At 43.1% G+C, this 12,473-nt stretch overlaps 1 protein-coding gene and 1 long non-coding RNA gene across 2 annotated transcripts in view; both read left to right on the top strand.

Annotated features, from left to right (window-relative positions):
* Positions 1-2,516: 2,516 nt before the first annotated feature.
* LOC138972950 (uncharacterized) overlaps positions 2,517-12,473 on the top strand; it is a 27,883-nt gene continuing 17,926 nt past the window's right edge. The window contains exons 1-2 of the mRNA XM_070345610.1: positions 2,517-2,853; positions 7,476-7,865. Of these exons, the coding sequence (XP_070201711.1) occupies positions 2,805-2,853; positions 7,476-7,865 (439 nt within the window). The 5' untranslated portion in view covers positions 2,517-2,804. The remainder of the gene's footprint in view (positions 2,854-7,475; positions 7,866-12,473) is intronic.
* LOC138972939 (uncharacterized) overlaps positions 8,551-12,473 on the top strand; it is a 5,166-nt gene continuing 1,243 nt past the window's right edge. Inside the window, exons 1-2 of the long non-coding RNA XR_011457821.1 lie at positions 8,551-9,079; positions 10,468-12,473. The exon at positions 10,468-12,473 is cut by the window's right edge and continues 1,243 nt beyond it. This is a non-coding gene — a long non-coding RNA (uncharacterized lncRNA). The remainder of the gene's footprint in view (positions 9,080-10,467) is intronic.

Here is a 12,473-nt window from a genome sequence, read left to right as displayed (position 1 = left end):
ACCATTAGTCAAAACGCAAATAGTTGTAGTGGAGTCCGCATGAGAAAGGTTGGGGGATGGTGTGATGTAATGCGTGATAGAGTAGTAGTAGAGTCCCCATGATAAAGGTCGTGGGATGGTGTGATGTAATGCGTGATAGAGTAGTAGTAGAGTCCCCATGATAAAGGTCGGGGGATGGTGTGATGTAATGCGTGATTAAGTAGTAGTAGAGTCCCCATGATAAAGGTCGGGGGATGGTGTGATGTAATGCGTGATAGAGTAGTAGTAGAGTCCCCATGATAAAGGTCGAGGGATGGTGTGATGTAATGCGTGATAGAGTAGTAGTAGAGTCCCCATGATAAAGGTCGGGGGATGGTGTGATGTAATGCGTGATAGAGTAGTAGTAGAGTCCCCATGATAAAGGTCGGGGGATGGTGTGATGTAATGCGTGATAGAGTTGTAGTAGAGCCCCCATGATAAAGGTCGGGGGATGGTGTGATGTAATGCGGTATAGAGTAGTAGTAGAGTCCCCATGATAAAGGTCGGGGGATGGTGTGATGTAATGCGTGATAGAGTAGTAGTAGAGTCCCCATGATAAAGGTCGAGGGATGGTGTGATGTAATGCGGTATAGAGTAGTAGTAGAGTCCCCATGATAAAGGTCGGGGGATGGTGTGATGTAATGCGTGATAGAGTAGTAGTAGAGTCCCCATGATAAAGGTCGGGGGATGGTGTTATGTAATGCGTGATAGAGTTGTAGTAGAGCCCCCATGATAAAGGTCGGGGGATGGTGTGATGTAATGCGTGATAGAGTAGTAGTAGAGTCCCCATGATAAAGGTCGGGGGATGGTGTGATGTAATGCGTGATAGAGTAGTAGTAGAGTCCCCATGATAAAGGTCGAGGGATGGTGTGATGTAATGCGTGATAGAGTAGTAGTAGAGTCCCCATGATAAAGTTCGGGGGATGGTGTGATGTAGTGCGTGATAGAGTAGTAGTAGAGTCCCCATAATAAAGGTCAGGGGATGGTGTGAGGCTGTGCGTGAGGGAGTAGTAAGTGTAGTGCAGGTAGTAGAGTCCCGATGAACAAGGTGGGGGGATGGTGTGATGCTGTGCGTGAGGGAGTGGTACTTAAGTCCCAATGAGAAAGATCGGGGGATGTTGTGAGTTTATGCGTGGGAGAGTTGTAGTAGAGTACACATGATTGGGAAGAGTCGGGGGATGGTGTAATGTTACGCGTTAGCGATTGGTAGCAGAGTCCCCATGAAACAGGTCCGGACTGGTGGGATATTATACGTAAGACAGTGGTAGTAAAGTCCCCATGAGAAAGGTCGGGGATGGTGGGATAGTATACGTAAGACAGTGGTAGTAAAGTCCCCATGAGAAAGGTCGGGGATGGTGGGATAGTATACGTAAGACAGTGGTAGTAAAGTCCCCATGAGAAAGGTCGGGGATGGTGGGATATTATACGTAAGACAGTGGTAGTAAAGTCCCCATAATAAAGGTCGGGGATGGTGGGATATTATACGTAAGACAGTGGTAGTAGAGTCCCCATGAGAAAGGTCGGGGATTGTGTGGTTATAATAGTCCCCGCACGATCCGACAGTAGCAGCGGTGCAGCGTCGAGAATAACTCTAGCCCCCCCCCCCCCCCCACCCCCTCTCTTTTGTTCTTCCATCTATGAGTCTAGTTATCAGTTCGTTGCAGATTAAAAATGTATATCTAAGAAAAACGGCATTCCGAACGCTGGATCGGCACGGTTGGCCTAGTGGTAAGGCGTCCGCCCCGTGATCGGGAGGTCGTGGGTTCGAACCCACCACGGGTCATACCTAAGACTTTAACATTGGCAATCTAGTGGCTGCTCCGCCATGCGTCAGGCATTATGGGGTTAGTGCTAGGACTGGTTGGTCCGGTGTCAGAATGATGTGACTGGGTAAGACATGAAGCCTGTGCTGCGACTTCTGTCTTGTGTGTGGCGCACGTTATATGTCAAAGCAGCACCGCCCTGATATGGCCCTTCGTGGTCGGCTGGGCGTTAAGCAACCAAACAAAACAAAACAAATTCCGAACGCTTCCAAAGTTAGACAATAGGAAAGTGTGTGTGGGTGTGTGTGTGTGTGTGTGTGTGTGTGTGTGTGTGTGTGTGCGTGTGCGTCTGTTTGTTTGTGTGTGTATGTGTGTGTGTGTGTTTGTGTGTAAAAGAGAGAGATAGTGAGCGTGTGTGTGTGTGTGTGTGTGTGTGTGTGTGTGTGTGTGTGTGTGTGTGTGTGTGTTTGTGTGAGGTAGATTGTGTGTGTGTTCCATGTTTGCCTTGCATCAAGCTTTGCTTGTCGATAACTATTATTTTTGACAAAGTAAAAAGGTCCAATTAAAAAAAAAATTGTTGTTGCTTGTAGCGCTTTTAGGCAATCAAATACTTATCTTCGCCGCCCAATCTTCCCTTCCTTCCGAAGCCGAATCAACAATCAAGAGAGCAAATAAAGATCGTGTAAAGTATAACCGTTCAATCAGGCAAAGAAACGGTCAACAAAACCTTCGAATTATGTTGTAGTTGAACGTCAAACAATTGATAACTGTTGACCAAGACTTTGAGAGATTGGGTCATGTGAAACAAGCCTGTATTGTTCTTCTCCACTATTGAAATGACGTCATTGTGCGTATGTCACATCAAGCATTCCCTATTCAGAAGAGAAGTCAGTTTTTTTTCGTGCCTCCCGATACATTTTGTTGTGTGCCCTGTTTGATACAGCACTTAAAATGGGAACTGTCCAACGCCGTTTGCAAGACAAAATATAAACTTGGAGAGGACTTCGGAGCAGGACAGACTCAATGGAGAATAAAACAGGGATATTTCTCGTGCTGATTTTCGTCACAGCTGGTAAGTTCAACTGCCTGGCAGGGGTGAGAATGTGAGGGGAAGACGAAGGGGGAGGGGGGGGATAAGCCATTGCCGGAACAGGAAGAGTCTTTTAGTAATGAGATGTGCGGCTATATGAACGGCGTCGGCAGGTAGATCTTCTCTGCAACAAATTACTCTAGACTGAATGCTTTCCTCAAGACTGTGTGGGTGCGTGTCTGTATGTGCATCTGTGTGTGTATTGGTGTGTGGGGGAGGGGTGGGTGCATGTGTGTGTGTATGTGTGTGTGTGTGTGTGTGTGTGTGAACGAAAGAGAGAGAGAGAGAGAGAGAGAGAGAGAGAGAGAGAGAGAGAGAGAGAGAGAGAGAGAGAGAGAGAGAGAGAGAGAGAGAGAGAGAGAGAGAGAGAGAGAGAGAGAGAGAGAGAGAGAGAGAGAGAGAGAGAGAGAGAGAGTTTCTCCGTATCCCGCTTCTCCGTTTGCTATTTAACCATATTTATTCAGTTGAACGAACTAGGCGTGCAAACACACACACACACACACACACACACACACACACACATACACACACACACCGCACAAAAACCGCGCGCAAACACGCACACAGTTTTTCAGTTGGGAGAAAAATGGTGAGAAGGGGGAGGGGGAGGGGGATATGCCATTGCCTGTAAAGGAAAGATGTGCGGCTATAAGTACGGTGTCGGTATAGGTCTTCTGCAACAAATAATACTCTAGACTGAATGCTTTCCCAAGTTCAAGAGACACAATTAAGTATCAAACAAGATACAGTTTCTTGCAAGTTAATTAATATTTTGGTGACATTCATTTGACTTTGAAGATACTGCTCCGCTCACAGTACTGTTGAAGAAACGATTTGACTTTTCACAATAGCCCGACGAGAGAGCTTTTCTGTGCGAGAGATGGTGAAGTTTTTACTTTCGTTTTGACAACGCGCTTTGCCATGGCTTCTCAGTCACATATATGCATAACCGCATTCGTGCCTTGAATAATCTACATGTACAATCTGTTTTCTTATCCTTTTAGTTCCTAAATGTGCAATGGTTTGCCAACAGTCAACATTATTTGCGTTTGAGTTTAATAGTGTTTGAGTAAAATAAACCGCAAGTAAATCGAAAATACTTTCAAATACGTTTGTCCAAAGTATCATCGGTTTTTTGTGTGTGTACAAACACTTGCTGATAATATTCAGGGCTCCCCAAAATGTGCTCGCCTGCCTCCTATACGCACTAGATGCCGAAAACATGTACAAGAAATTCTAGAGGGGGTCCAAAGACGCACTAAACCTTAAAAGTGGGGGGGGGGGGGGGGGGGGTGTAAGCGTATATATGTTTTCGTTATCGTGTGTAGCCATGTACAGTTTTCAAACAGTAGTCTTCAGCAAAGTATAGTTGTTACAGTCAATACAAATTTATCGCATACAAAAGGAAGCTTAAGCCGATTTAGATGTAGCTCTGCATCTTGCAAAGGTTTTGATCTAAAAAAAGCACAACAAAAGAAACATACCGGGCGACTTCAGCGGTGAGTAAATGTGACCCTCCACCACGATTAACCTCTGTTTGATTTGTTTTGTTTGTTTATTTGTTGCTTAACGTCCAGCCGACTACGCAGAGCCATATCAGGACGAGGAAGGGGGGGATGAAGGGGGCCACTTGTCAAGCGATTCCTGTTTACAAATGCACTAACCCATTACTTGTGTCCCAGCAGGCTTTAGTAAAACTAAATTAATACCTACTGGAAGATTACCAGTTTCCAGTATGTTAAAATAGGCTTAACCTATCTACTGCTGGACTTACATCAGAACACTAACAGATTAAACTATACATGAATCGCGAGACAAGCGGCAAGAGAAGAGATTTTTGGAAAAAATACAGGTGAATGAGCAAGAAGGCAGAAAAAAGAAAAGAATTCATGAAGAAAAAGAGAGCATGACAGGAAAGAGGAACCAAAAATCTACCTAACAGCAAACTAGAAAGCTCCTGCGGTTCCAAAAACAGGAGGGGCCTTTAATTTCATTACCGCAGTGCCCCACTGCGGGACTCTGTTTGATGCTTAGACATTGAAGTATTTAACCCTGGTAACAGGGGGAGGTAACTCCCAAACAAAAACAAAACCTTGACGACAAGGCCCTGGTAGTTACCTCCCCTCACCGGCAGCCCGCGCATGCGCGGCACATATCGCCGGTATACCTCATTCCCGATGAAACACCACCTTCAACCATTAATAACGATTGCGGGGTAGGATGGGAGGGTATTTACTATGTGAGTTGGGTAAGTATATTAATTAAATGAAAATTTAATCAGAAATTTTCGATTAAATCACATATTCTTACTCCAACTCACATATATAGCAGATTGCTACTTAAGGTGGCGGGAAACTCACTTATTTCTGGTAAGAGTCCGGCCTGCTTCAACCATGCTAGAAAACCCGCAAAAAGTAGTTAAAGAAAACCTCTTAAAAACGTCCAAAACGCCATTGCGAGGCCGTTCGAGATACCTGGTCGCAGAACTGTCGAATGAAGAGCCCAAGCTCAGGCCCCATGAGTTCTAGGCGAAAGCAGAGGAAGGAATGAACGCTACCCCCCCCCCCCCCATTTGGGTGCCACACTCATTAACTTGTTTAAAGAGTGTGAAAGCCCGTCTAGCCAGTGTTGCTTTGCAATAATTTGATTCTATAGGCTTAATAAAAGTCTGGGGAGTGTCTGGTAACAGTGTGATTGTCACCTTAGTCACAGGCTTATAACTCAAACATTGTTTTCGCTCTTTTTTAAAACGGTTTTCACCACTGGATAGAGCATAAAAAACTCTTTAGAAAAATGTAAACATATGAAAATCATGCAAAGGTGGCATGCGACTCATTCCGTGGTGAAGGGTCACAAATGATAATAATAATTGTCAGTTAGATCTGATGTAACATGACTGATGTGAAACAGTTGATTGGCTAATGGTAATGTGCTTAAAACTGTGGAGTGCGCTAACAATCCATGAGAGCATATTCATATATTATGCAGTGTGTCCTTTCCTTTGATTTAAGAAGATTCTTCTCATCTGCTGTGTTAGTGACATGTAGCATATCGTCTCCACATTACCAAATTATGATTTACACCAACATTCTCCGCGGCCAAAAGCAGATTTGTGTTATTCCGACAGATTTCGAGCCAGACCATGCAGCATTTGGAAGTCGACTGATTCGATTTACTGTCCTACGTACATGTAGCAGACGACAGCTTCAGTTCAGCACTGATATGAACGGTTTTCGCTTGTTTCAGGACAAAACGTTGTGAATAGAAAACGCGAAGGCTTCAAAACATACGTACCATGTAATCATATCAGCCTCCTAGATGAATGCAGATACATTACGAGAAATAGCATGTCAACTTTTTTTTGCAAACAAGCGAACCATCGTGTAGTGACAACGTGTTTGACATCAGGGGACGTCGCTCAGCTGCTTGGTGGTGTTCATGTTTTGGGAGCATAGAAACGTCAGGTACATGTTTTGCTACCACTAATTAACTGAATGTGAAAATGAAACTGTATGCTTAGGTGTACATTAACCATTACTGTAACTCATACTGTTCATTGCTAATTGATAAAACGTGCAGATGGTTATCAAATCGTTAATAACTGGTCAGCCAATACCCCCGAAATGCGCATCAGTCGCACAACAAAGTAGATCTCACTCGACCTGTCCACACAATTGTCAAAACGCCCGCAGAACTGCTACCTATAGTATACTGTTTTTGTACCTCAGAAGAATGCTAAGAGTGGTTGGGTTATCATGAAAGTCCTCGGCAATGGTTCCATTTTTCTTTGCTGGTTGACTTTCAAAAGCAACTATGATTTCTCCCTTGAGAGAAAGAGAATTGCGCCTTGCGGGTTCGCCATGGCGACTGCGACTAAAAACGTACAAACTAACAGGCACATGAAGCGAACTTTTGCTTAAAGTTCAAGTGTTGCAATAATTCTGTACAGTCATTTAACAGCCAACAAAGGAGCAATTTGAACACACCAAATGTCGATTCAGGTGCCTGTCTAGCCCTTTCAGTTAGTCTGGATCACATCCGGTGGGAGTATTGTAAAAACTAAATCTAAATTGATTTGACCGTTTCTATATATCCGAGGATCAAGGGAAATAAAACTCCTTTCTTATTAATGGTGCTTTGTTAAAACAAAGCTCCTCTTATCCGGAAAATGTTAAATGGAAGAAAGAATGTATTTGACAGGGAACAGAAAAGTCATTTCTTGTAAGCGATGTTTGTTGTAAGCTATGCTTATATAAGTGGATTCGACTGTAATAAACAGACAAAAAGAGAGCGCGTGCAAGATGGAGATCGAGATAGAGAGAAGAGGTGTGTGTGTGTGTGTGTGTGTGTGTGTGTGTGTGTGTGTGTGTGTGTGTGTGTGTGTGTGTGTGTGTGTGTGTGTGTGTGTGTGTGTGTGTGATGTTTGTGGTTATCTTAATGTGCAATTTTAATCATAAGTTTATTGAGTTAAGTTTACTGCAACAACGTTATTAAAATAACCACCCCTCTGTTTCTCTCTCTTATTCTCTCTCCTCCTCTTCCCCCTCTGCGCGTCCTTTGCACTGGACTGCGTTATGACCATGTCATGTTCTGCGTCGTTTCAGTTTCAGGACTAGATGGATTCCTACGCTGCAATGACAAGTGGATATCTGGCTTTGACGTTACTTTGAGATGTGAAGTAAGTAAGGCAAGCATTGATATGAAGTGTGATACGCAGCAGAACACCACATTGTTTAAAAAAGACGACGTAAATCAGTGCACAGTTCTTGACAATGATTATGCAAACTGCCTACCTGAAGGTAGTCAATCTGAGCAGACCTCTTCCTGTTGGTGTGAACAGAACGATACCTACTTCATATTCATGCACAAGTTCAAGGCAGATAGATTCAAATCCAAAGGTTCGTGGACATGTCAGAAAATCTGCTTTAACAGTAATGGATTCACTAATCCTTTGATCATGAGTGAGGACTCCTCGTGTGATTCTTCTGTTGAAGGTATGCATAAGAACGTTTCCTTTTAATATTATATATATATGTGTCACTGTGTGTGTGTGTGTGTGTGTGTGTGTGTGTGTTTGTGTGTGTGTATTTGTTTGTGTGTGTGTGTATTTATGTGTATCCCATGACCTACTGGCTAGCTGCCTCTTTGTCTCTGTGATTATTCTGGATAATCTATAGTTCAATCAATATGAGGCTTATATCGCGCGTATTCCGTGGGTACAGTTCTAAGCACAGAGCTTTTTTTAATTTTAATTTTTTTAATTTTGTTATGCAATTTACATCGCGCACATATTCAAGGCGCAGGGATTTATTTACGCCGTGTGAGATGGAATTTATGAACACAATACATCACGCATTCACATCGGCCAGCAGATCGCAGCCATTTCGGCGCATATCCTACTTTTCACGGCCTATTATTCCAAGTCACACGGGTATTTTGGTGGACATTTTTATCTATGCCTATACAATTTTGCCAGAAAAGACCCTTTTGTCAATCGTGGGATCTTTAACTAGGTAGCGGCAGTAACGCTAGTCCCATGCGGGAAAGCGAGATCTGTGCTGAAAATAACACGTTTTCAATTTCCGACAGCTTTCAATATATGGCATATTATTGAAAATGGAAACTACAGAAATGAAGTTGGATTCTTTGTCTTTTACCCCATGCCATTTGTTTGCAAAATGTGCTTGGATTGAATGCGTGTGCGTGAATCACAAATACTCTCTCCGGATTTTCGGACAGCCGTGACGCGACCGCCATTACTACTTGCTCTTCAACTTTTTGTGGTGTTTCCCTTTCGGCGTTGTATTTTCTAAAAATAGTTTCATTCAACGATCGGAAACCAGTGTCAACTGCTAAAGAAAGAGTCCCTTTTCTTTCTAGGGGGGGTATTTTTTAGATTAAATCGATGGTGGATTTTAGACATGGACAATAAAAAATTGCCCAACTTTAACCTTTCGTAACTTAAAAACAACTCAAACGATCGTAGTCGTAAAAGATGCGCTAGAAAGTCCGATTTCTTGTGAATCCTCCAAATATGGAAGTTTCCGTTTAAGATTCATGCGCGCGAAGCGCGAGCCAATCAAAACCGAGGACCTGCAAAACCGGTAAAATCCGTTGCGTTGATCGCGAGTCATGGCGGAGTATTCAAGCGAAGCGATGGTGACGCACGCTTCGAGACAATTTGTGGAAGAAATCAAACCCATCCTTGGTAAGTGTTGATGTTTTTCTGTTCATTTAGTGTTTAGAAGTTGATCTGTCGAACCATTCTGCTGAATTTAGCGTTTTGAGTGCGTAGTTTTCATTTTGATGATAGTAGTTTGTGCTGGGTCATTTTGTATTGGGTGTTGAAATGGGGGTACTCGATAAACGACCTAAGTTATTTTTTGCCTTTCGCCGTACATGTGATATATTTGTTTCAAACTAATCTTGAATTATTACTCCGATGGTTTTTGTTTCTCAGTTGTTGTTTTCTTGAGGATTAAATTAGGATTAAAAGGAATAATTGTTCCTTTGCTAAAACCGGAAGTGCAAGACTAGGCCTAGCAACGAGTAGCGTAGCTTACATGCACTGACCCTAGCGCATCTCCATTCCTTCTTCCTTTTCCCCCCAGTTAATCAGAGTTTATGGTCCATCAAACTTGTGTGATTACTAATTTGTTTCTCATGACAAGCAAGGTGATATAATAAATTAGAAACGAGTTAAAAAATAACCAAATACATGACAGAAAAACAAAGCAAACTTTTGTTTTGGGACAAAAGTAAAACTGAAAGTAAACAGGCCTTCATGGTGGCTTCCAGTAAGTTCGTCACACGGTAGATTCGTCACCGGTCCCGGTAACTTCGCCACAGTAGTCCGAGCGCGGCTCTCTCTATCTCTCTCTCTCTCTCTCTCTCTCTCTCTCTCTCTCACCTCCTTCCACCCCTCCCTCTCCTCACATTGAGTTTCTCTGCCTCCTTGACAGTGAGGTTGAAGTCATAGGACTCCCTCTCTCTCTCTCTTGGTCGCGCGTGTGTGGGTGTTAGTCAGTGTGTGGGTGTGTGTGCGATGGTGTGTGTGAGTGTTTGTGCGTTTGTACGTGCGTGTGTGTGCGTGCGTGTCATGGATATGGGTGTATGTACGTCCGTCCGTCTCTCTCTCTCTCTCTCTCTCTCTCTCTCTCTCTCGCTCCCTCTCTCAGACTACATGCTTTTGAGAACTGCTCAATGAGTAGATCTCGGGTTGAGAACTGCTCAATGAGTAGATCTCGGGTTTTAAAATAACAACGCTCGGACTGTGTCGTCTGAAAACTGCTCAGTTGAGAACTGCACAATGAGTAGATCTCGGGTTTTAAAATAACAACTCTCTCTCTCTTTTTTTCTCTCTCTCTCTCTCTCTTTCTCTCTCTCTAAAAAATGTCAGTGAATCTTGAATCTCTCCCACAAATCAAACATCTGAAAGCATAAGCTCTAAGCTTAACACCCGCCCACCCCTGCCAGTAATTTCGTCACGGGTGACGAATCTACCGCGTGACGAACTTACTGGTAGCCTTCATGGTTTCAGTACAAAAATATTATGAACATAGTATTACATTTTTGTTTTGTTTGTGCGTGTTACAGATGATGCTCACTTCCAGCAAATGAAGTCTGCTTTCACACTCACAGCAACTGGAAGAGGTCGACCACCCAAACTTCAGCTGGTACCACTGACCAACAAGCTATTGTTGCAGCTGGATCTGCTTCGGTTGGAAACAGGGAGGGATTGGAGTGACCTGGTTTAATTTCTCCCCAAAGTGTTCGAGTGAACTTGCTGCAAGGACTTGAAATCAAGGCAGAAATTGAGGGAACAGTGAAAGAAGCAACAAAGCTGGGGAATAAGACTGGATTAGAACTAGAAGCATTTTTGGATATCGACGCAGGGCGTTGCATCATGGGCCGGAATGTTGGGGTTCATTTGCTGAAACATAGGATCACAAGAAACCACCTGCTCAATCCGGACCTTCTGGAAGACCTTGACCGTCCATCAGAACTTGTGAATGGCATGGTGCTCGATCTAATATCGTTCCACAAAAAGGAGAACCTATCGCTGACTTCTGCCAGATTCCTGCATCGGTTGTTTTTGGACACAACATTGTGCTTGCACCATTTTCTTCTTCTGGCAGAACATTCACAGTCGAATCTCCAGCAAACCTGCCTGCCATGTACACCTGTTTCAAGCAGTACTTGACTGACAACTTTGTTTGACTGACTTTGAAGAAGGGGTATATATGCATTTGACTGTCACTTCTCATCCGACTGTGCACTTTGCAAGAATTTAGTTTTCCCCAGAGAACTGTGAACAATGTTAGTAAATTTATCCCACATACGTGAGAGAGATAACCGTGAGATAAAAATCGTTCAAATCACACGTGTGTATATCATGTAAATGAGGTCAACCGGAAGGTCAAGCTATGTAAATTAGTAGTACATGGGATAAACCGGAAGGTCAAGCTAATCCTATCGAGGAAGGATATGCTTTGCTGTTGTTGTTCCTTTTGGTTTCTTTTATCCTGTGGCCACTGCTTTTCTTTTTATCTGGTATATTTTGAAGTGATGGGTTTGATTTCTTCCACAAATTGTCTCGAAGCGTGCGTCACCATTGCTTCGCTCGAATACTCCGCCATGACTCGCGATCAACGCAACGGATTTTACCGGTTTTGCAGGTACTCGGTTTTGATTGTTCGAATATTAAACTTAACAGTGTTGACAAAGGCGAACTACTTTGTCCTAGTTTGAGAGTGTGTGTCATGGCGGAGGAATGAATGTCAAATTGAGTAAAGTGGTTTGAAGTTCTAAAGCGGTTGATCCAAAGGCAATATCGCTGTCGGTGACTTTTAGTTAGATCTGGCACAGAAGTATATAATGTAGGATAAACAGAATACTACATGGCTTGCTGTGTCGTACCAGATTTACACTCGTTGCTTTTTCAAATAGTAAACAGCTCGCTTTCGCAGTTCACTATTTAAACAAGAAGGGCAAAGCCCATACGACTCACATCCTTGACCTTTACATGACCTTGACCTTCAGGGTCAAGGTCAAATAACTAAACCTAGCAATGACATCATACACTAAGAACTGCTTTACACATTTTTCCTACCAAAATACATGTGACCTTGACCCAAGGTCAAGGTCATCTAAGGTCATGCAACACAAAGCTGTTAATTCAAGACATAGGAAGTACAATGGTGCTTATTGGCTCTTTCTACCATGAGATATGGTCACTTTTAGTGGTTCACTACCTTATTTTGGTCACATTTCATAAGGGTCAAAGTGACCTTGATCATATGCGACCAAATGTGTCTCATGATGAAAGCATAACATGTGCCCCACATAATTTTTAAGTTTGAAACAGTTATCTTCCATAGTTCAGGGTCAAGGTCACTTCAAAATATGTATACAATCCAACTTTAAAGGACCCTTGCGACCTTGACCTTGAAGCAAGGTCAACCAAACTGGTGTCCAAAGATAGGGCTTACATTGCCCTGTATAGCATACATAGCTAAGGTTGCCATTCTCGATAACTTCAGAAGAAAATGTGAAAAATGGCCGTTTTTAAGACAACAATTACGGCCCCTGTGACCTTGAAC

The sequence above is a fragment of the Littorina saxatilis genome, linkage group LG8, assembly GCF_037325665.1.
Source record: "Littorina saxatilis isolate snail1 linkage group LG8, US_GU_Lsax_2.0, whole genome shotgun sequence".
NCBI lineage: Eukaryota > Metazoa > Mollusca > Gastropoda > Littorinimorpha > Littorinidae > Littorina > Littorina saxatilis.
The sequence above is the reverse complement of the archived record's forward strand: the minus strand, read 5'-3'. Positions and strand labels throughout refer to the sequence as shown.